Below are 23815 nucleotides of genomic sequence, written 5' to 3' on the forward strand. Positions count from 1 at the left end.
AATTGGCCACGTCATTCCTTTTTGGGGTTGTAGGAGTGACATGGAACAATCATTACAAATGTAATGTATTTAAAGCATTTTGGGCCCCATTACCTTTGCCCTACTGTGGTTTCTGCCTTCGTACCAGATTAGTGTTTTTCACGGACGAGCTAAGTCTAAGTGGCTGGCTGATGGCAGGGCAGGCGCTAGGGCAGGCTCTGAAGGCAAGGTGGGCTTAAGATCTTGAGTTGAGTGATCTCTGCTGTTTCCGACCTTCCAGGAACAGCAGGTAGCAGCGGCCATTTTGGATGTGGAGAAAAGCAGCGGAACCCCAATTTTAGAACTCCAATTGGAAAACGTTGGTTTAGAGTAAACCACCTCTTCTTTACTCCCTTTTCTCTTCCTGATGCCTTTGCTCCTCTCTTCCTTTAACAAACCCCTTTAATTTTTATTATTAATGACGTGAACAAACCCACTTGTAAAGAAAATATGTTTTTTGCTGTGCTGTGACTATCACTGTATACATGAAACAGAAGTAGCAGGTTTATGGTACACTCCACTCAAACATCCTAGAGACTATTTTTCAATGGGAATTGAGACAATGTTTAGTTAGTTATAGTACAAAAGCATTATCAAATTAAATAAATTAAGATATTTTATCAAGAGTATTCTTGCATTGTGGTGCCTCGATTGTCCCTCTAATATTTCCATTACATACAGTGTCCTTCACTATTATTGGCACCCTTGGTAAAGATGAGAATAGAAACCTGTGAAAACGGGTCTTTATTTTTTAATGTTGGTTTATTTTTAATAAAAATACTTTGCTCTCATTGATAGCAAACATAACAGGTTTAATTATTGGCACCCTTTTAGTCAATACTGTGTGTTACCTCCCTTGCCATATAAAATCTCTCCAGATCCTTCAAATTATAAGATCAACACTGGGGTCTCTTCTTTTGTTCAACCCACAGGTTGTCTAAGGGGTCCAAGTCAGGGACTGGGATGGCCATAGAAGGACCCTGATTTTAGGATCAGTAGACCATATTATGTTGATTTTGATTTAGGCATTCTGGCAGAGTCAGTCAGGTTTCCATTTATTAGCTGTTGACATTTGATATAGTTCACGATGCCATGTACCCTAACAAAATGCTCAGGTTCTCTGGCAAAAATAAAATAGCCCCAATACATAAACGAGCCACCACCATATTTAAGCATGGCTATAGAACCAAATCCAATTTGAAGTTTTAGCAGTGTCTGGCAAATTGAAGACACTTGGGTTTGTTCTTGGGTGAGAGTAGAGACTTTTTTTTCCCCTTAAAATCCTTCCAACAAACTTTTTCAGATTGTAATTTTGGAGGCAACTTCTGTTGTGATCCTTGCAGATTTTTTTTTTTATTTTTTTTTTTTATCAACTAGAACCATCCTCTTCACCGTGCGTTAATAGAATAACGGCATATATCGTCTTTCAGCTTGATTCATAACATTTCCAGTTAACTGGAACTTCTTAGTAATAGCCTTGATGGTGGCTTATGCTATTTTCTTGTAGCACAACTATATTTATTTGTCTTGCCCATTGTCAAGAATGATGCAGTTGAATTTGGCCTATGTGTTACCTCATATTTATATCCCTTTGAAACAGGAAGTTATGGTTGAACAATTTCCTGTTTCTAGTCACTCAGGTGTACAAAAAAAATGTGTAAAATATCAATAGAAATATACTTAAAATACAATTTTCTCATAAATTCATAATGGTGCCAATAATTCTGCCACACATTTTATTTAACAAATATTTACATATTTTTTTGCATAAACCTGTTTTGTGTTTGCAATTGTTTTATATTCATGATAGCATAGTACTTTTGAACAAAAGATCAAAAGGTTAAACAATAAATAAAACTTTTTTACAGCATTCTTTGCTCATACTTACCAAGGGAGCCAATATTAGTGGCGTGCACTGTAAATCCACCAATACTATTTACTTTAAATTCTTATTTAAAGAAGTCTCTTACCTGTTTTTTCTTCTACTGTTTTGATGCCTGTTACATGTTTCTCTAGAGGAGTAGGATACTAAAAACAAAACAAAGCAAAAATGTATGCTTACTGGAATGCTAAATGGGTTTAGTTTATTGAAACAGATATTACAACCGTGTCAAATTGACCCACTGATCACCAATACAACTTTAATGCATTTGATAACATTGGCCTCATTAATATTCTGTATATTTTATATGCTCAAATCATGGATACTCACCTTCCTCGCCGGATCCGATCGGGGGGACTTCCCAGGCAATCCCCCTGCAGCAAATTCCGTCCAGCCACATCATGTGATTGCGATGACACTGACAGATAGCGATATATATATCTATATATCACAGTGTCATCGCGGTCACATGATGCGGCTGGACGGGATTTGCTGCAGGGGTACTGTTTAGGAAGTCCCCCGATCGGATCTGGCAAATGGATATATATACACACACCTATAATTTTTTTCTTCGTTCTAACTATATTTGGATATTAATATATATGGAATATTTACATAAAAAATACTTGAAATGCAATTAAATTATTTACTTTTATATTATATCTTATCAATTATATATTGGGGGACCTGCCTGAAACACTGCAGATCCAGAATTCTACCACCATGGCCACTTCAAAAAGCTGAAGTGGTCATGATGGCTGGAGTAACCCTTTAACATAAAGAGTTAATTAAGCGCACATGCCTACACTAAAGATCACATGAAACAGTCGGGAAGCCATTGCCAACTTATACCATGAGACCCAATTAATACAATACAAAAGGCCCAATACAAGTACACACGAAAAGATTTTATTTTTATTTTATTTTTTTTAGTATTTTCTTCCCCACATGAACAATGAAAATTGTAATGGTCATTGTCACTATTAATAACTAGATGTAAAATCAGTTGTATAGGAGAATGTGCTGGACATTGCGGCTTTTTTAAATTGAGTAAATTATCACCCATTATCACTCATGTGGGGACCATTAAAGAAAATGGCTATTAACGATCAATAATGGCCATTGCACTTTAGCAAACAGATGCTTTGTTCTCTACTCCGTAGATTACCTCCTGGATGCTTTCCAACTGCAAATCCAGCAAACAGACAAATCAGTTAAATGAGTACAAGCAAGAGTCTTGCGATGTTAGATAAAGTTAGTGTAAAGATTTCAGTAATCTTAGCCAACGGGCTTCAATTTGCACAGAAAACATGATTAACAGTGTTGAAATCACATTTATATGCAAACATACTCTGTTAAAACTCAAAATGGAATCCTTCACTCTCCTTTTATAAATATATGTTCATGACAAACATTCTAAGCGGTTACCTGCTACCTTTCAATGGATATACTGCCATCTAATGGTAATATTTAGAAACACATTTAACCAATTTGTAGGGACTACAGGATAGATACTCAAATCTAGGTTTTTGTTTTTATTTGTGTTTAACAATTAATTAAACTAATAGGTTCACCAAGCAGGGAATTGTAGTGAAATGAAAATTTGGCAAAAATAGCTAATTAAAAATAAAATTAAAAAAATTCTCCAACTCTGCAATGGTTGCAGCTAGGCTTTTTTAACCAGATTTAATTTCACTATGTGTAGTGAATAAACACTAAGTGACTACAGAAAGTAGTGTGCTGTGATACTGATGTTAGTTATCTCCTTAAATGGAGTTATATAAGGCAGGAAAGCACATATTAGACACTACACCAACACATTACACTGGCCATAAAGACCACGAGCTTTAGCCCAAAGGTAGATTTTTGTGGCCTCTTCTGCATAAATTGAAATAAGCCCTTCCTAAAACTTCACACTATACCATGCTCTATATCCACTCCTAAACTCCTAAGTCCACGAATCCTATTATGACACCAAAGTGCTGCATTAATCCCAAACCATGCAGTATTAACTATGTACCCACAGTATTAACCCAAAAGCGTGCAACATTAAATGTGCACCCACTGCATTAAAACCCTGTACTCATAGCAAGATGCCTACACTGTGGTATACAACTGGCCCGATATATGGTGGCACTGTCCCATATTAATTTAGTTTCTCTCTCAGTATGACAGAGGTCTCATGAAAGGGTGCAAGATAACAAAAAACAGGGAGCCCAACACAGGGCCCAAACCCAGCCTAACCCTGGCAGCACCATCTCTGCAAGGCGTAAACACTAAAATATATTATATATATATATATATATATATATATATATATATATATATATATATATATATATATATATATATATATATTTATTTCATCAAGCCTGCCGTAGAAGTTATGGGGCCAAAACGCTATAGACAATGCCCCAAGTAACTGGTCAAACCATTTAGCATAGCCACTTACCTGGCACCTACTTCTGGTCTTCTAGAACTCTACAGGCCAGATGCCAAAAGGCAAAGATTGGTCACATCAAATGATTTGATTTAGATTTTTCTTCTGCTCATTCAGTTTGCATTTTGTTAATAGATAAAAATGAACTTTTATGAGCCAACTGGGGGTGGAGCCAACTGCGATCGAGCCGGACGCACATTGCGGGTGCTCCGGACCGATAGACCCGCTAAAAGATACAATCTGTCGCCAGACCCACAACCGGTGCCCGGTAACAGGATTTACCTGCACCCCACACGATGGGGAAACGTTCCAAAAAATTGCGGGCAGACAGGAGCCCAGGAACCCGGGATATCGGCATATTACTGCAGCAGCCGACTAGGCCCGCACCAGCAAAGATGGCGCCGGCGGCGGCCTCCACCTCCGACTCATCTGATGCAGAAAGCTTACCGGAGGAACTATCCACCTTCCCAGAGGTACTTACCACCACCCACCGGCCCCCAAGAGAGGGAGATACTGCCCCCTCGACTAAAGCAGACACCAAAGCCCTTCTGCACGAGATAAGGGCCATGTTTCAAGCAGATGTGGCTGGGGTGAGGGAAGAAGTGGCCACCCTCACAGACAGGGTTATAAGGTTGGAAGATGACATGGACACGACGAAAGTGGCCCAAACAGCCACAGATAGTGCCCTAGGCTCACTACGGAAGAGCAATGAGGACGTGCTTAACCGTCTGGCCAATATGGAGGACAGGATGAAAGCAAGAAACGTGAGAATTAGGGGAGTCCCTGAGGCCATAACCACTGGTGAACTGCCACATTTCATCCGGAGACTCCTTGCTACACTCCTTCCCCCAAAGCATGCAAAACAAGTGGTCATGGATCACTGCTTCCGCCTGCCTAAGGCCCCCAGAGCCCCCCCAGAGTCATCACGAGATATCCCTGTAAAGCTGGTACGGGACTCAGACAGAGGTGCTATCCTAACAGCAACCAGAGATACCCCCAGCACTACCTTTGAGGGGCACCAACTGACTTTCTATAGGGACATATCCCGACATACCATCACATGGCGAAGGTCACTACGTCAACTCACGCAGCACCTCCAGGAAAACAAAGTACCATATAAATGGGGAATACACAAGCTGACGGTAGAAAGAGGGGGCAAGACACATTCCCTCACTCACCTATCTGAATCTCACCGCTTCCTCCGAGACCTGGGACTGCCCGTGAGCACCTTTCCCTTGCCGCAACAACCTTCCTGGTCAGTAGACCACATTACTCCATTTGTCCCAAGAGAAGCCGCAAGGGGAACCCGCGACCCGCCACCATGACAAGGACTAACGCAAAAGCTCGTCCATCTCACCACACAAGCTCCTTGCGAGCTCACCTTCTCTCCAGGTGTTAACATGGACACTGAATATTGTTTTCTGGTTTCATAGTTTTACGGTTGTTACACACTTTATTTTTTTATTTTATTTTATCTATACTTTTAAGATCTTATTCTAAATTGGCTCCATCAGTAGTAGCTACACGAATACTGCAGAGTTGTATACCCCCCCCCCCCCCCCACTAACCTATCCACCATGCCTAATACGACCAGCAGCTCCCACCAACAGGCAGACGCTGCGTGACACAGGCCGACAGCAACCACTTATTACATTAGATCTGATTGTGTAAGGAAATGAGTACTTTCCTTACCAATGCCGGCAGACTGAGGACGAGAACACAGTTATGACCACGGCAGTGTACCATAGGCACCCCAAGTAATCCCCCTCCCCTATTAACTCAGAAGTTTGTAGGTTTTAACACCCTTTGAAGGCGGCTGACTACTCTTTCTGTACTGTACAAGTGAGATTATCATACATATTATAAAACGTGCTGTATAACTGATATGTTTTGGTTACAATGCAATGACCAATGTTACACTGTTGATGACATGTCTTATGGCAAGTTGTGCACCTTTCAAAGCACAACAAAAATAAATAACTAAAAAAAAAAAATGAACTTTTATATTTCTACTTTTGAAAGCATTCTTAATTTACAGTAATTTTTACCACATGCCTAAAATGTTTGCACTGTAGTGTGTGCATGTATGTATTGTAATCCCAAAGCCATTCACTCTAGGACTCCAAAGACTAACAACAGCCAAGTGCAACATTAAGCAGATAGAGATATATATAGATATAGATATATTCACTCCAATGTCTTTGCACAAACAAATAAACTGCTGCATAAATGTATTCGGTCAAAATTTCAGTTTTAAGATTTCAAAAAAATCTGGTGTTGGCTTTGTCTTTAGGGGTATTAAGTGTGACTTTATGTAAGGAAAAAAATGCACAATTGTAGCACAAGGCTGCATCATAAAATGTTTTTAAAGGGTCTGAATGCACGGTGTTCACATTCAGAAGCAAGACATTACAAGACCAGGATTGTGAAGCGTTTAGTGCCTCACTGGCAGTACAAACTCTAGTTAAGTGCCAGTGAGGCACTAAAAATTTAAAGTGTTATCGCAGTGGTGTCTTCCCCCTGCCTTGTTTATTTAACATGGAGCTAAAACTATTCATTTTTACATTTATTTTAGACTTTATTTTCTCTTGGTCAATTTGGCTGATATACATTTGGCAAAATAAAAGTAAACAGTATGAGAAAATTGATTATAATCCTCTATCCTTTTTATCAGTTGCGTTCCAGCCTTGGTCTATTTTGGACAAATAAAGTTAAATGTATACTCACCAGAACAAAAACAGTAAGCTGTAGTTGTTCTGTGGACTATATTGTCCCTTTAATCCCAAAACAGAAGACTACTGAAGGCTGTAGCAAGTTATTAACAGAGAAGACCTTCTAAATTAAACAGAATGTAGAATACAAAGGAAATATACACCTTTGATGTCTCAATACAGGAAGGGTTAAGTAAGGTTGTGCAAGTCATATGCAGGAAGATGTGATGAGAGCTGCTATTCAGTGTCTCCACCCTCTGCATGCAGACACCAATTGTGATTGGCTCAGACCACCACTTCTGATGATGTCAGTAGACAGTGTGGTGACATTCTGTCATCAAACTAACATGGTGACCAGGGATCATGTGATCAAGTTCATGTAGATCTTTCTTACAGGGGGATAAGCTTTACTTTGATATGGTAAGTAGGTAATTCAATACCTTTACAAGTCAGGAGAGAGATAGCCACTCCCCTCTCTATCCTCATTCCTCTCTGTTCCTTCTTGGCTGTGCTACTGAGCAGATGTGCAGACGCCATGTGCTATCTTGGTGAACCATGTTATACTCTGTTGCTTCCTTTTCTTCCTCGGTGGATGTTATGTTGGACTTGCAGCAGTGAGCCATTACTAGATGTGAAGGCCTAACCGTGGGTGAGATCAAACGTGTGGGGAAGGGGATTACTATATTGATAGATAGATTTAAAAGGGTTGTTGCTCCGTGGGTCTGGGCTGTGTGTTTGTGATACATTTATAGTATTGTGTTGTTGTCTTCTAAATAAATACCTTTTAATGTAGACGAACCTTGTGTAATATATATTTATATTAATTTGGTGATACACCACAGACAGCAGGCAGGTCAGATGCAGTAGCTGCAGACTTAAATTCAAGTAAGATGTTACTTTATTTAGGGAGGTAAGAGAGGGCCAGGGGAGGCTAGATAGTGGTTTAACACTATAGGGTCAGGAATACAGGTTTGTGTTCTGTACCCTATAGTGTTCCTTTAAGCTAAAGTTGTTTTGGTGCCTACAGTGTTCCTTTAACCTCTCAGCTTCTGAAAACAAGTGTTAAATTCTAGACAAGTGTGAAAGGGTTTCTTCTTGACACCAATCATGAGGCTATAACAAGATATATCCTGATCTACTGCTGTGCAAAAAATATATAAACAAAATGCATGCAAGTAATTTATATCTTATTCTCTATAAAGATTAACGTATCATTTTTAACAGGAGATGTACTTTAAACTAGATCTCACTTTCTCTGATACATCTTCCAGTGACAGCTTAACTGTGCTTTTGGCCAAAAGTAAAGACTCCCACAGTTTTACTTTTTTATTAGTTTGCAGGTCATTTTACTTCTATAACAAGGAACAGAGGATCAGAAAATTGATTGTGCTGCAGTATATTGACACTCCCGAGGATTACGAGCAGTGATGGAATTAAGCTTTTCGAAAGTACGGTATGTCAAGTTTTCATTATTCACAAGCTGCTCACCCCACATAGAGAAACTAAAACACTTCATACTTGACAACATAGCAAAAAGGGATACAATGATTCAGTGTGAAAACACAGTTACTGCGGTCATCGAAAGCCTGAAATGTCTTCAATCATTATTCTGATCCATGCGTTTTTGACTTTTTTACTTTTTAAATATAAATAAATGACAAGAAATAAAAAGCGAAGCGTGTTAAAAATGGATAGTACAATCACCATACTTTCATTACACAGCAGCGATTTAAATTATTCATGTTGTTAGCGATATTGCAATGCATTGTTCTAAGAGTACATGTTCCACAATATTCCGGAATTAAAGGGAAGGAAAAATAGAAATGTACTTTCCTTTCTCCACCTGACACAGAACAGCATGCTTGCTGCAATGCAAACGATTCTCACCAGGTAAGTAACAAAATTGTTCTTTTTCGCAAGCCTGTCCAAACAGCTTCATAGAGAGAACCTAATACCTAGGCTTAACTGCAAAAGACTTCCAAAAGAGAAAAGCTAAACAAAATCATATAAAAATCCTCATCTGCTGATCCATATGCAACAGGCTTCCTCGTATATTTCTACACTTTATTAACTCTTTCAATGTATTCTAAAATAAATCTTTGGCATTTTGGAGGGTCAATCAGATATCCTGTCACCGATATCATTGAGAAATGAGGTGAGGTTTCCCTTTGTTATGCTGATGCTCCCACATATGAATATAGATCTATTGATTTAGATGAGGTCCACTAGAGGTTTAGAAAATAAATAAAATACATTCTGTGTACCAGTGTATTCTATGTTTACCAGCACGAGTTGCAGATCAGGAAAGCCCTGATCCATCTGAACACCAAGTCCAGCTGCTTTCAAAAATGAACTGGTTGTAATTGTGTGTGTTAATAGAGATGGTTAGGTCTAGGTGAATTAATATTAAACATCTGTCATAGTCAAGGGTAAGGGATGTCATGCCAAACCTGACATGAACTAGAGTCAACGTTTCTAACCTAGTCTCTAGTGCACACCAACAGTTCAAAATGTATGTCACATTATACTGTGAGTGGTTTTGCTTTGGAGCTCTGGATTATACTTATTTACCTTGACCTCTTTGGAATAAAAATTTGTAGTAATGCGTTACGTCTCCATTTATCATCACAGAGCTCCACAACAATAAAACTCCCAGTAATGTGGAGCTCTGTGACCAGATCATACACTACACAACAATACAACACTAAGTAATGTGTCTATTAGTGTATCACTGAGCTCCCAAACTATAAAACACAGAGTAATGTGCATTTTATTTACCAGAGCTCCAGAAATATGATGTAATGTTTGTGTTGTCTGAATATGTGATAGGTGTGATATGTATGCTATGGGTTGGCTGTGTGTGATATGCGTGTATTGGTTGTATGTGATATTTGTGCTGGGTATTTAATTCTGATAAAAATATGCATTTAGGCCAGTGTGTGAATGCAGGTGTATATTTTTGCAGAGTTATGTGCACACAGTCCCACAGTCAGATACACACAGTAATACATATACACTGTCAAATCCATCACATGCACACACAGTCGCAGGCAGGTAGTCAAAGGTACAGGCAGTAACACACATACACAATCTTACACATACATTCTTACATGCAGACAGTCACAGTCACACAGGCAGACATACACACATACACACACACAAAACCTTGGAGACATCCACACACACACACACACACAGGAAGGTAGTCACAAACACACACAGAGGCAGGCAGCAACACAAAAACAGGCAGACAGCAACACAAACACAGGCAGAAAGTCACAAACACACACACAGCCAGCCACACACACAGGTAGACAATCACAAATAGTTACCTCTGTTCATTATGGAGGAGTGGAGGCAGTGAAGCTCCTGGATACTGGTTGTTGGGGAAGCGGGGACTCCTTCCTCTGCCGCACAGGTAGCTCTGCCCCACGCAATAAATAAATAAATAAATATATATATATATATATATTTTTTTTTTTTTAATAATCCCTGTCAGCAATGGGTGAGCTGTGTCGGCCGCATGGCGCCCCCTGCTCCAATGGGGCACATCCCTAAGGCCGGCTCTACCTGGCATGCATGGCAACTATACTCCTTACACAACACACTTGCACATCACACACAAAGCACCAACATCTGATGAAGGATCTCAACAGAAATCCTCCACATCACTGGAGTTGCACTTCTATCACATGTTTAGAATGAACATAATCTGTGCACAATCATATACCGGAACCTCTGTTCCGGACTGCCAAATGTCAATTTTGAGCAAACAATTAATCTGTAGGCAAAAGAACGTAATCAGCTCTATGAGACCACATGAGAGGTCCAATAAAAACACACATACAGCCACAAAATTACCACCACTGACAGATTAAGTGAATCATATTGATTTCATCAAGAAAATGGCACCTGTGAAGAAGTGGGATGGGTTGGAAGCAGGATAAATGGGAAAATGAGTGACTTTGCCAAGAGTCAAATGGTGATGGCTAGACAATGGGTTCAAAACATGTACAAAATTGAAAGTCTTGAGGGGAGGGGCCTGGGCATCATGGTGGCTGGCTGCACATCGAGTGAGCTCCCAGCTTGATACACAAACTCTGACTGATTAACTGACAGCCAGCCCACCACAAACCACTTACCCAGCTACCTACCATTAACTGGTGACTCAGGGGAAGATCTTAAGGCTTTATGTGGCTTACCAGTCTAAATTTCACACAGAGAAATGCAGCCTACTCCTGCGGCTGGATGGGTAAAGCGGCCGATCACCCACTCTGCGCGACGCTGCAACATGTGAGGTCTGCCAATTATACCGTTACACACCCCCCACAACCGGTGGAGGATATCCCGGCCCCCACTGAGGCCCGCATATCCTTGGGCTACGATCTGCTGGCAGACTCAAGATCCACAAGGCAACCCTAAAATGGCCACAAACAGGCCTAAGTACGCAGGAGGGGCTTGACTTCTTCAACGACAGATTCGAGGCTGCCAGAAATTCTGGCGCAGACTAAGTGACCAATCTCAGAGGATATTATCCCTTGGTGTTCCACTGCCCCACAACAGCATCATGGAAGTCTGTCTCTCTCCCATGCCAGGGGCTTACTTGGAGCATAGCTCACACCTACCTGCATCTCATGCCGCACAGATGAACGGCGCTGCTGTCCTCTACACCCACTCTTCTTCCGAGCCAGGTGCCCAATTTGAGGTAACCCCCACCGTCGTCCATACACCCAGGGAGTCGCCCAGAGAATCCATGGACCCATGAACTTGCTGAAGGGCTCAATGGACTTCAGGCAAGGGCTCCCACTAAGGCCTTGGGCCAAAGACACAAGGGACGGAAGCCTCACAAAACCATATCCTGTCGGCAGGAGATAGTACCCAGCTCCCACAGACCTGGAATGATGACGAGTGAAATGAGTACAAGTGTACCCTGCCAAACAAGGAGTGGACTACCATACACTAGAGTTGGCTGCCAGCCAAGCCTCCACTGAAGGATGCCATTTAGACTGGCTGGGTCTCAGCGACATGTGCAAACGTCTCCTGAGACGCATACTTGTATCGTTGTTTTATTTAGGATTGATGATCTCAGCCATGGAGGTGGAGCCAAACGCAGCGAGACCAGGACGGCGTGGGAAAAAAGGTTAGTAAAAACACATTTTTCCATTTGATCTGAGGGGGCTGATAACCTTTAACACATAGCCATGAACATGCCTTGTAGTTTAAGAATTACAGAATGCCGGAGCCGGAGTGATATATCCCGTATACCGACATCCCAGCAGAATGCACAAAGGAGCAGAGCAAAAAGATTACAGCCTCTTCGCTGCCTGCCACAATTGCTCACAGCCACCCGCATTGGCAGGGAGCCCTAAGGTGACTATTGCTGAACGGCGGCAAACACCCAGGTGCCAGGTCAAAAAACTCTTAGTCGCCATAGCCACATGGGATTTTAAAAGCCATGACTAAAGTCTTGGTGACAGATACCACAGGACACATAGAGGTCTTGTGGAGTCCATGCGTCGACACATTAGAGCTGTTTTGACAGCATGAGGAGGACCTACACAATATTAGGCAGGTGATTTTAATGTTGTGGCTGATCAATATAAATATTTTTGCAAGAAACCAGAAAAATAAAAGGTAAAAAACAAAAAAAGAAAAACACACTACTTGTTTAAAGAAAGAACAGATATTTAAAAAAGGAAGATATTGACCAGAACAGAAATTTAGAAAATCAGTTGTATAAATGTTTCACAGTTTCTCTCACCAGTAATTTACAAAAACAGAAAAATCACTATATGCTCTAAACACAGATAAACCCTTAATGGAAAAGAGTGTTCCCTTCAAAACACTCAATAATACTATATAAAAAAAAAAAAAAACACACACAAAAAGAGCACAATTGTGTAAACACCAAAGAAAGTGAATAATCAAGGTTTCTATACAACATGTATATATTCAAACAAGTTATCACAATGTATCTGCAAATAAATAGAAAATATATGGTGCAGTATGATCAGTACAAGGCTAGGGGTGGTAGAGAATGCACCGAATAGATGGAAAAATCAGGCCTTTCAAATAGGGTCAGGAAATGTAGACAAGCAGTCTTCTATGGGAATCTTCTTAATCACTCGGAATAGTAAAATAGAAACAATATAGTATAGATGGTATTAAAATTGCAAATTACACAAGATTGCACTTACAAGATTTTAGATAAAAAATAAAGCGTATCTCCACAGCCAGCGTGGTATCCAAACTTCGGCAAGTAGCAGGAAGCTCCAGAAGGTTGTATGCAGAGTGGCAGATAGAATAAAAATGTTGTGTTATTTTTATTTATTATTTTTTTACATTAATTTTATCTATTCAGTGAGTTCTCTACCACCACCACCATTGTACTGATCATACTGCACGATATATTTTCTATTTATTTGAAGATACTTTGGGATTACTTTTTTGAATATATACAGGTTGTATATAAACCTTGATTATTCACTTTCTGTGGCGTGATCTCTCACCAGTAATGCCTATTTAAGTTTTCTAATTTTATAGAATACATCAATAAGATATTTACGGTCTTGATTACTAGAAGGAACACTACAGTCACCCAGATCACTTCATCTTAATTAAGCAGTCTAGGAGCAGTGTCCCTGTCCTTGTATTGTTTTTACAATGAAGGGTTAAGGCCACCTCTAGTAGCGGTCAGTATAAGGAGCATTGGATTGGCCCACGCTGGGCCTTGGTGCTGGTAACTAAAAATTTTATTTTATAGTGAACATAGTGAACAGTGGTTGGAATAAAAAAAAAAAAAAGAAAGAAAGAAATTTCAAATAAACCTCCACCTGTATTTTAACAGTTACAAGACTGTCAAATGCAGGTCCCTGTCCACGTAACCAATGTTGGGTTTGAAGCCAGGTAGGTTAACATTTATTATTAATAACAAACCTTACACTGCAGAGTGTGCTATGTAGAACACACAAAATTGGAAAGTCGGGCATACATTATCATTGGATTAACATTTTCATTACAATAATAAATGGGGTTGAATGTTTCTTTATTGCGAGCTTATAAAGCATGCATTTGCTAGCAAAATTCTTCAGTCAGGGCAACAGCAGAAACACTTCTCTCTGATGATAGAACACACAAAACACAGTGCCAACAGCTTAAAAGCAGCCAAAACTGAAGACAAATAACCTCCTTTAAGCCAATTACCAGTAGCACAGAGCAGGACTGCCACCTCCCAGCCATCTGCTGCCTTGTGTATGTCAGGCACGTTAACACGGTGTTAATTGCTCCTATTTAGTAAAGTATTTTATTTCAGAAGCGGGCTGCCTTAGTTTTCTTTAACTAAGAGGCTCTCACTGTAGGCTGGTGTTTGTGTAGGGAAATGTCATTTGTAATGGATTACTAGAGATCTGACAATCCATTACCATTTTTATTTAAATGTTTATGGATGTAAAAGGTTGTTTTTATAGCTAAAATCTGGAGCAATAGTGAACTTAAGATATAACAGAGATCAGATCCTAAAGGCACACCAACGATTTAGTATTTGTCAGAATCCCAGTAGGGCTAGAATTGAGAAATGTCTAAATCATGGTGTGGCGAAACCAACCTCGCCACTGGGCCCTGGAGAAGCCTGTTTGCTAGCCTCCTACCTACTGACTATGGCCCCTGGGTTATTTGGGGCATATTGTACTGTATATTGCTGCTACTGGCCCTTTTAACAGCATCTATGGACACATTGGGACTTTTGGGACTACTGTCCCTTTAAGACTGTGAAGCATATTCGAGTGTACTGCCTGTAATATTATATATGTATTTATATATGTGTTAAGTTTATCCTGGGTGATTTGTATGCAGCATTCATCTGATTGTTCGGTAGAAATCACTCCATTCAGTATATTGAGTGAAACTCCCGAACAACCAGACCACCCAGGAATGAGTGTGCCTCCAATTACCGTTTGCAACAATGTTGCAAACGGGTAATTGGCAATCAGTGCAGTGTGGTCTGTGTCCTCTGGGTGGCCGCCATTCGGGAGCCGAACACGTGGCGGCGGCCATCTTAAACTACCGAACAGCGGTGTTTTGCCGTCGTCGAGTGTCTGGAACTGAAATCGGACACTCGACTAGGCAAACACCGCTGAGACCTCCAGACTTCCAGGATTTCGTGGGGAAACTACCAAACGGCCCGCCGTTCGGTAGAAAGAAACTCACGAACTAGGGGATTCATGCGAATTCCCCTTAGTCTCTATAACACCAGTAATTCGTCTGTTTCATTCCCTTTTCTGTGACCGACCGCAGGGCCAAAATGCATGGAACTGTTTTCGGATACTTTACCCATGCGGTCGGTCAAATCTTTGGAACCCCATATCTCCCGAACTGTTCATCCGAATCACTTGAATTTTGGATATGTTTCCCCCTGAATAAGGGCTATCCAGTGATGCTGGATTTAAAGGTGTACCCCCTGTTTTTGGGGGTACATCCAGAACTTGGCTGGAAAAGTGTACCGGATAATTGGGGTTAATGTTATCGGAGGGGAAGGGATGTGTGGGCTGAACCATGTATGTGATTGGTTATTTTATGCCTCCCCCTGGGTGTGGCCTGTAAGTGTACAAGTGTAATAAAAGCCAGGCTGGATGAGCCAGTCCAGAGTTCCTGTTTTACCCTCAAAGTGATGTGTCGTCTCATTATTGGGGGAAGGATTTATTGCATGCTGTTCCAGTTGACTGCTAGGAGTACAAGCCTATTCGTATGGTTCCTATTCAATGGTCTACAGCATTCATATGCTTGGGAGAATTTAAAGGTTTCTCTGATTCGGTGATTGTGGTGTCTGCCAGAGTGCTTGGAGTCCTCAGGAAGCACTAGGAGCATCCATTAACGGAGGTACCAAGTCGGGGTGCCAGGTGATCCGTTACATTGGTGGCAGCGGTGGGATGGCGTCCTAGTGCGAGGTAAAGCAGCTCGGAGACACAGTTCGTTTAGATTACAAAGGGAGGGCAACGCTAGTACCCGTACAGCGTCCCTATCCACAAAAGAAGCAACTGCAGCAGGGCAAGCATGGCGCCCAGTTACAGTCAAGAGGAGTTTGACTCTATGATGAAAATGCTGCTGGCTTTCTATGGACCAAAGCCCCCGGAGGAGAAATACATACAGAGCACAAGGAAAGCAGCGGCAGCGTATCTGCAGTACCTAGCAGACAAAAAGGGAGCTGAAGGTGTCGTCCTTCCTCCCCAGCGGCAGTCTACGGTTCAGGGAGAGGAGCCTGTTATTCCCTCTCCCCAGCGGCTGCACAGCTCACCAAGGGGAGACCGTAAGCCCCTCACCAGCGCAGATGGGACCGTGGTCTCTGCGCCCTGCCTACAGGGAGTACAGAGGGTCAGCCCTGCTCCCCACCAGCGGCAGTCTACGTTGCAGGGTGAGGAGCCTGTTATCCCCTCTCCCCAGCGGCTGAAGGTGTGTAAGGGAGAGGAGTTTGTTACCCCCTCTCCCCAGCGGCAGCTTAGCACACCAAGGGGAGACAGTAAGCCCCACACCAGCGCAGATGGGACCGTGGTCTCTGCGCCCAAGTTACAGGGAGCTGAAGGGGCCGTCCTCCCTCCCCAGCGGCAGTGTGATTTGTTGGGAATTGGGAGCCCAGTCTCCATTCCCCAGCGGCAGTGTGAATTGCAGGGAATTGGGAGCCCAGTCTCCATTCCCCAGCGGCAGGCTGCGTTACAGGGGGCAGAGGTAGTTGGTCCTACCCCCCAGCAGCAGAGTGATATGCTGGGAAGGCAGTGTGAAGTGCAGGGAGAGGAGAGCAGCGTCCTCCCTCCCCAGCGGCAGGCTGAGTTACAGGGGGCAGAGGTGGTTGGTCCTACCCCCCAGCAGCAGCGTGATTTTTTGGGAACAGAGAGCCCAGTCTCTATTCCCCAGCAGCAGGACACTGAATTGGGAGGAGAGACAGTCGGTCTCCCTCCACAAAGACTGAAAGTAGGCATGGGAGAGGAGATTGTTACCTCCTCTCCCAAGCGGCAGAGTGTTCTAATGGGAGAGGAGCTGGTTACCACCTCTCCCCAGCGGCAGCTTAATGTACCAGGGGGAGACTGTAAGCCCCTCACCAGCGCAGATGGGACCGTGGTCTCTGCGCCCTGCCTACAGGGAGTACAGAGGGTCAGCCCTGCTCCCCAGCGGCTGAAAGTGTGTAAGGGAGAGGAGTTTGTTACCCCCTCTCCCCAGCGGCAGCTTAGCGCACCAAGGGGAGACTGTAAGCCCCACAACTGTGCAGATGGGACTGTGGTCTCTGCACCTACAGCACAGGGTGTAAGGACAGTCAGTCCTGTCCCCCAGCAACAAGGCTGCTTAGCCAAAGGGGAGACAGTCGGTCTCCCCCTCCAACAGCGGAGCTATGTATCCAAAGGGGAGACAGTCGGTCTCCAGCAGCAGAGCTGCGCAGCTAAAGGGGAGACAGTCGGTCTCCAGCAACCAGGCTCCAACCAGACTACTCCCGTGGTAGTGCTGGCACCAGGGCAGAGTACCACTGGTCTCTGCCCACTCAGCAACCCACCAAAACAGTCTACCAGTCCCCCACACAGCCGTGGTGAGGCACCTGGACCTGGACAAGTTTTTCCCTTACTCAGGTGTAGTAACCATTTATTGTGGGTGGGCTGTACTGCTGTTTCTGTTTTGTGGGTGGGCTGCTGGACTAACAAGGGCACTGGCCCCAAGAGGTCAGGTACCCTGTTAGTCTGTTTGGAAAAGGGGAGAAATGTGGCGAAACCAACCTCGCCACTGGGCCCTGGAGAAGCCTGTTTGCTAGCCTCCTACCTACTGACTATGGCCCCTGGGTTATTTGGGGCATATTGTACTGTATATTGCTGCTACTGGCCCTTTTAACAGCATCTATGGACACATTGGGACTACTGTCCCTTTAAGACTGTGAAGCATATTCGAGTGTACTGCCTGTAATATTATATATGTATTTATATATGTGTTAAGTTTATCTTGGGTGATTTGTATGCAGCATTCCTTTGATTGTTCGGTAGAATCACTCCATTCAGTATATTGAGTGAAACTACCGAACAACCAGACCACCCAGGAATGAGTGTGCCTCCAATTACCGTTTGCAACAATGTTGCAAACGGGTAATTGGCAATCAGTGCAGTGTGGTCTGTGTCCTCTGGGTGGCCGCCATTCGGGAGCGGCGGCCATCTTAAACTACCGAACAGCGGTGTTTTGCCGTCGAGTGTCTGGAACTGAAATCGGACACTCGACTAGGCAAACACCGCTGAGACCTCCAGACTTCCAGGATTTCGTGGGGAAACTACCAAACGGCCCGCCGTTCGGTAGAAAGAAACTCACGAACTAGGGGATTCATGCGAATTCCCCTTAGTCTCTATAACACCAGTAATTAGTCTGTTTCATTCCCTTTTCTGTGACCGACCGCAGGGCCAAAATGCATGGAACTGTTTTCGGATACTTTACCCATGCGGTCGGTCAAATCTTTGGAACCCCATATCTCCCGAACTGTTCATCCGAATCACTTGAATTTTGGATATGTTTCCCCCCTGAATAAGGGCTATCCAGTGATGCTGGATTTAAAGGTGTACCCCCTGTTTTTGGGGTACATCCAGAACTTGGCTGGAAAAGTGTACCGGATAATTGGGGTTAATGTTATCTGAGGGGAGGGGATGTGTGGGCTGAACCATGTATGTGATTGGTTATTTTATGCCTCCCCCTGGGTGTGGCCTGTAAGTGTACAAGTGTAATAAAAGCCAGGCTGGATGAGCCAGTCCAGAGTTCCTGTTTTACCCTCAAAGTGATGTGTCGTCTCATTATTGGGGGAAGGATTTATTGCATGCTGTTCCAGTTGACTGCTAGGAGTACAAGCCTATTCGTATGGTTCCTATTCAATGGTCTACAGCATTCATATGCTTGGGAGAATTTAAAAGTTTCTCGGATTCGGTGATTGTGGTGTCTGCCAGAGTGCTTGGAGTCCTCAGGAAGCACTAGGAGCATCCATTAACGGAGGTACCAAGTCGGGGTGCCAGGTGATCCGTTACACATGGACCACTGGTGTGTGAGGATTGGGTTATATCTGCCCCAGATATAATAGGAATGGTAGCAATGGGCTGCCTTGACACGGACATGAAGACTAAGGCATATCACTGAGTGATATGTTGAGAGTGAGAAATCCTTTTCTGTGGCTTAAGTTGTCACCTTACCATCATCTTGTGGGTACGTTTTAGGATCTTCTGGCTGCAAGTAATTTTGATATCAATTTAAAGTGTATCTGCCATAGGGCAACCTCTATTCCAGCCCAATAACACAAGCGTAGTACACAGATATAGGGGTGGAAAAGAGAACTTAAAATTGTAAACTAAAAACCATTACTCCAATGTGAATCAATGCATCTCTATGGGGAGCTGTTGCACAATATACTGCTCATTTCGTGTGTTTCCCTTTCTATCCGTTCGGGAGTTATGGTATCCAAACATGCATTCGACTCCAGAACGAGGACCACCCTGGTACCCCATTAGAACGTTCTCACCTCGTAACTAAAGTGCGAAACCGCAAGTGAAGTAATTAATGAATACTACCCTGGGTGGCTCCCGAATGTGGGCAGTGGCACTTGGTCGTCAAGTGCGTGGAACTCTTTTCGGCTAGGCACTCGCACGAACCCCGGTAAAGGTTATACTGCTGCCCATTTTATATCCGACCAACTATACGAACGACGTTCAGGAGATGGGAACTATCGACTGAGGGGAGCATTCGTACACAGAAATCAAGAAAATCCCTTGCATGGTTTTCGAACAGAAACCAGCCAGAGGACCCATTTCCCTGGAACTGTTTTGGGCTATCTCCTCGTGTCCGGCCAGTCAAAACTGTACCCTGGTGGCAATCCAATTCCACCAAACCAATCAGAGTGATATTTGGACATGTTATACACTCTGACCAGGGTATCCGGGGATTTTGTGGGGTTCCTAGTTATGATGGGGGTACTGTATATTTCGTATAGGTTTTTTTGTATCTGAGAGATAATTGAATTATAGTTTCTCACACAATTATCTCTCCGGTAGGACCCTGGGAAGGAAAACCCTGTGATGTTGTGTTGGTGTGTTGGAGACACCATGTTAGGGGTCTGTGCATAAAAGTCGTGTTAATGGTTCCAGTCTACCTGAGAGAAGGAATTAATGGAGGTAACCAGTTGGGTTACCTGTGGTCTGCTACAGGAGCCTTCAGCACCTCCATGCAAAGCGTAGAGACGCTGAACTTAGGTGATGCACAATGCTCAGCATTGGACTAGGAAGAACTTCTAGCAGCAGTCTTAGTGACTAGAGGTGGTGTTCATAGGCAGTAAACACATGTCTTTTCTCTGAAACTGCTGCGTTTACAGTGCTCAGCCTACAGAGACAGGCTATAGACACCAGAACCACTACATTAAACTGTAGTGGTTATGGTGATTATAGTATCCCTATAAAAAGATGTCTCTCTCTTACCGGTCAATCAACTCATTGGCAAATACTCTTGTATTGAAGAACTGAGTTACACGGAAAACAGGATACACAGGTGAAAATCCCCCCCCCTAAACAAACAAAAGCATCATAACCGGTTTCTCTTAACCTCCCTTTTTCTTTCTCCAGAGCCCCTCTGTGTGTCTCACCCTCACCCCACCCCTCTGTGTGTCTCACCCTCACCCCACCCCTCTTTGTGTCTCACCCTCACCCCACCCCTCTTTGTGTCTCACCCTCACCCCACCCCTCTTTGTGTCTCACCCTCACCCCAGTCCCATCATGTGTCATTACCTTCCCCAGCCCCTCCATGTGTGTCATTCCTTTATCACTGCCCCATACATTTTAAAATACTTTTCTCATACCGGTTCCTTTACCTGTGTACAGACCCCTTTCCATCCCTATTTCCAAACATGCTATGTCCAAGAATACAGTTACACTGCACATGTAATCAGTACAACTTTCTGCGAGATAATTTCAGTTTAAAATGCAAAAGTAGAGAGCAGGAAATTTACCTGCAAAGCCCAGAAAACCCAATTCTGAGTAAAACTAAGACTGTGCATTTGGAGTTTAATTTCTGCTAATCTCAATAATCAGTAATAATCTCAATACAGTTCCAGGTAAAAATGGCCAGTAGTCTAGACTTATCAGACCAAAATGAGACAGTCCTGAGTAAGTTAAGGAACTTTATACCTTACCTCAGACGTACTAGGTACTTCCGACAAAAAACAGCTGTGAAAGACCGCGGATGTACCTGGTAAGTCCGAGAGTAAATCCCCACTCACCTGATCGCTGACAATCCCCCTGCCCGATCCAGCCCTCCCATGCCATGTGATAAATATATAAAATAAAAATAAATAAATAAATAAATAAAATTAAAGGATTACTATAGGGTCAGGAACACAAACACGTATTCCTGACCCTACAGTGCTAGACCCACCATATAGATGGCTTGCCACGTTAGTATTTGTTTGTGTGTGAAAAATGCAAAAAAACGCCAATTTTGGCCAGTGTTTGTGACTAAGTGGTTACTAAAAAAGACTGGACATACCCCATTTGCAATACCTTGGGTTGTCTACTATTGCAAATAGTATGCCATCATAGGGGTAATTTTCATTCTTGGGCTACCATAGGGTCATAAAGGCAACGTAAGCAATCTGGCGAATTTTAATGTGAAAAAAATGAAACAAAAGCCTTATATTTGACGCTGTAATTTTTGAAAACACCATAAAACCTGTACATGAGGGGTACTGTTGTACTCGGGAGACTTAGCTGAACACAAATATTTGTGTTTCAAAACAGTAAAAAGTATTGCAGCAATAATATCGTCCGTGTAAGTGCTGTTTGTGCATGAAAAATGCAAAAAACTTCACTTTTACTGGCGATATCATCGTTGTAATACATTTTACTGTTTTGAAACACTAATATTTGTGTTCAGCGAAGTCTCCCGAGTAAAACAGTACCCCCCATGTAAAGGTTTTATGGTGTCTTGGAAAGTTATAGGGTTAAATATAGTGCTAGCAAATTAAATTCCCTATACTTTCGGCATGGGTTGTCAGGCAGGTCCCGCTAATTGTAATTAATTAGGATACCGAATTATGTAAAATTATTACATAAATATATGTATATATATATATATATATATATATATATATATATATATATATACACACATATGTGTATATATACGTATATATATATATATATATATATATATATATACACACATATATATAATTTTTTTTAAATATAGGTATATAAAATATATATATAGTGATATATCCGTATATATTTATGTATATAGATATATATATTAGTTTGTTCTACGTGTATTTTGATATATATATATATATATTAATATCACAATACAAAATAAAACACATCTATATATTTTTTTATATTTTTATTTTTTTACGTATTTACATATTTTTTTTATATTATATATAAATACCGTATTTATCGGCGTATAACACGCACCTCATTTTTAGAAAGAAATTCCAGGAAATTTCCCCCCCTCCCATAGTATTCCCCCCCTCATCCCATAGTATTCCCCCCCATCATCCCATAGTGTTCCCCCCTCATCCCATAGTGTCCCCCCCTTTCCATAGTATTCTCCCCCCCTCCCATAGTATTCTCCCCCCCTCCCCTCCCATAGTATTCTCCCCCTCCCCTCCCATAGTATTCTCCCCCCCTCCTCTCCCATAGTATTCTCCCCCTCCCCTAGTATTCTCCCCCCCCTCCCCTCCCATAGTATTCTCCCCCCTCCCCTCCCATAGTATTCTCCCCCCCTCCCCTCCCATAGTATTCTCCCCCTCCCCTCCCATAGTATTCCCCCCTCCCCTCCCATAGTGTTCTCCCCCTCCCCTCCCATAGTATTCCCCCCTCCCCTCCCATAGTGTACTTCCCCCCTCCCCTCCCATAGTGTACTTCCCCCCCCCTCCCCTCCCATAGTGTACTTCCCCCTCCCCTCCCCTCCCATAGTGTACTTCCCCCTCCCCTCCCCTCCCATAGTGTACTTCCCCCTCCCCTCCCCTCCCATAGTGTACTTCCCCCTCCCCTCCCATAGTGTACTTCCCCCTCCCCTCCCATAGTGTACTTCCCCCTCCCCTCCCATAGTGTACTTCCCCCTCCCCTCCCATAGTGTACTTCCCCCTCCCCTCCCATAGTGTACTTCCCCCTCCCCTCCCATAGTGTACTTCCCATCCCATAATTACTTACCTGTCCTGAAGCGTGGGCCGGCTTCACAGCTTGCACCGCGGTACAGGAACTTTAATTTCATGTTCCGGTTTCCGGCGGGACTGAAAGGAAGTGTGCACACTATTGTGCACACTTCCTTTCAGTCCCGCCGGAAACCGGAACATGAAATTAAAGTTCCTGTACCGCGGTGCAAGCTGTGAAGCCGGCCCACGCTTCAGGACAGGTAAGTAATTTTGGGATATCGGCGTATAACACGCACCCACGATTTTCCCCCTATTTTCAGGGGAAAAAAGTGCGTGTTATACGCCGATAAATACGGTATATATATAACAATAATTATATATATATATATATATATATTTAATCAGTATCAGTCTACGTGTAATTTGATATTAAAATATATAATTATATATATATTAATATTAAAATACACCTAGACAGTGTATGTATGTATGTATGTATATGTGTATATATATATATATATATATATATATATATATATATATATATATATATATATATATATTTTTTTTTTTTATTTTATTTTTTTTTTTATATATTTTTTTTTTTATATATTTTTTTTTTTTTT

At 42.5% G+C, this 23815-nt stretch overlaps 1 protein-coding gene across 1 annotated transcript in view; it reads right to left on the reverse strand.

The window, feature by feature from the left end:
- The window catches only part of PRELID2 (PRELI domain containing 2), a 123776-nt gene that overhangs the window by 67887 nt on the left and 32074 nt on the right, over positions 1–23815 (reverse strand). The window contains exon 2 of the mRNA XM_063445245.1: positions 1989–2046. Coding sequence (XP_063301315.1) covers positions 1989–2046 — 58 coding nt within the window. The remainder of the gene's footprint in view (positions 1–1988; positions 2047–23815) is intronic.

This window comes from Pelobates fuscus, chromosome 3 (assembly GCF_036172605.1).
Source record: "Pelobates fuscus isolate aPelFus1 chromosome 3, aPelFus1.pri, whole genome shotgun sequence".
Taxonomy (NCBI): domain Eukaryota; kingdom Metazoa; phylum Chordata; class Amphibia; order Anura; family Pelobatidae; genus Pelobates; species Pelobates fuscus.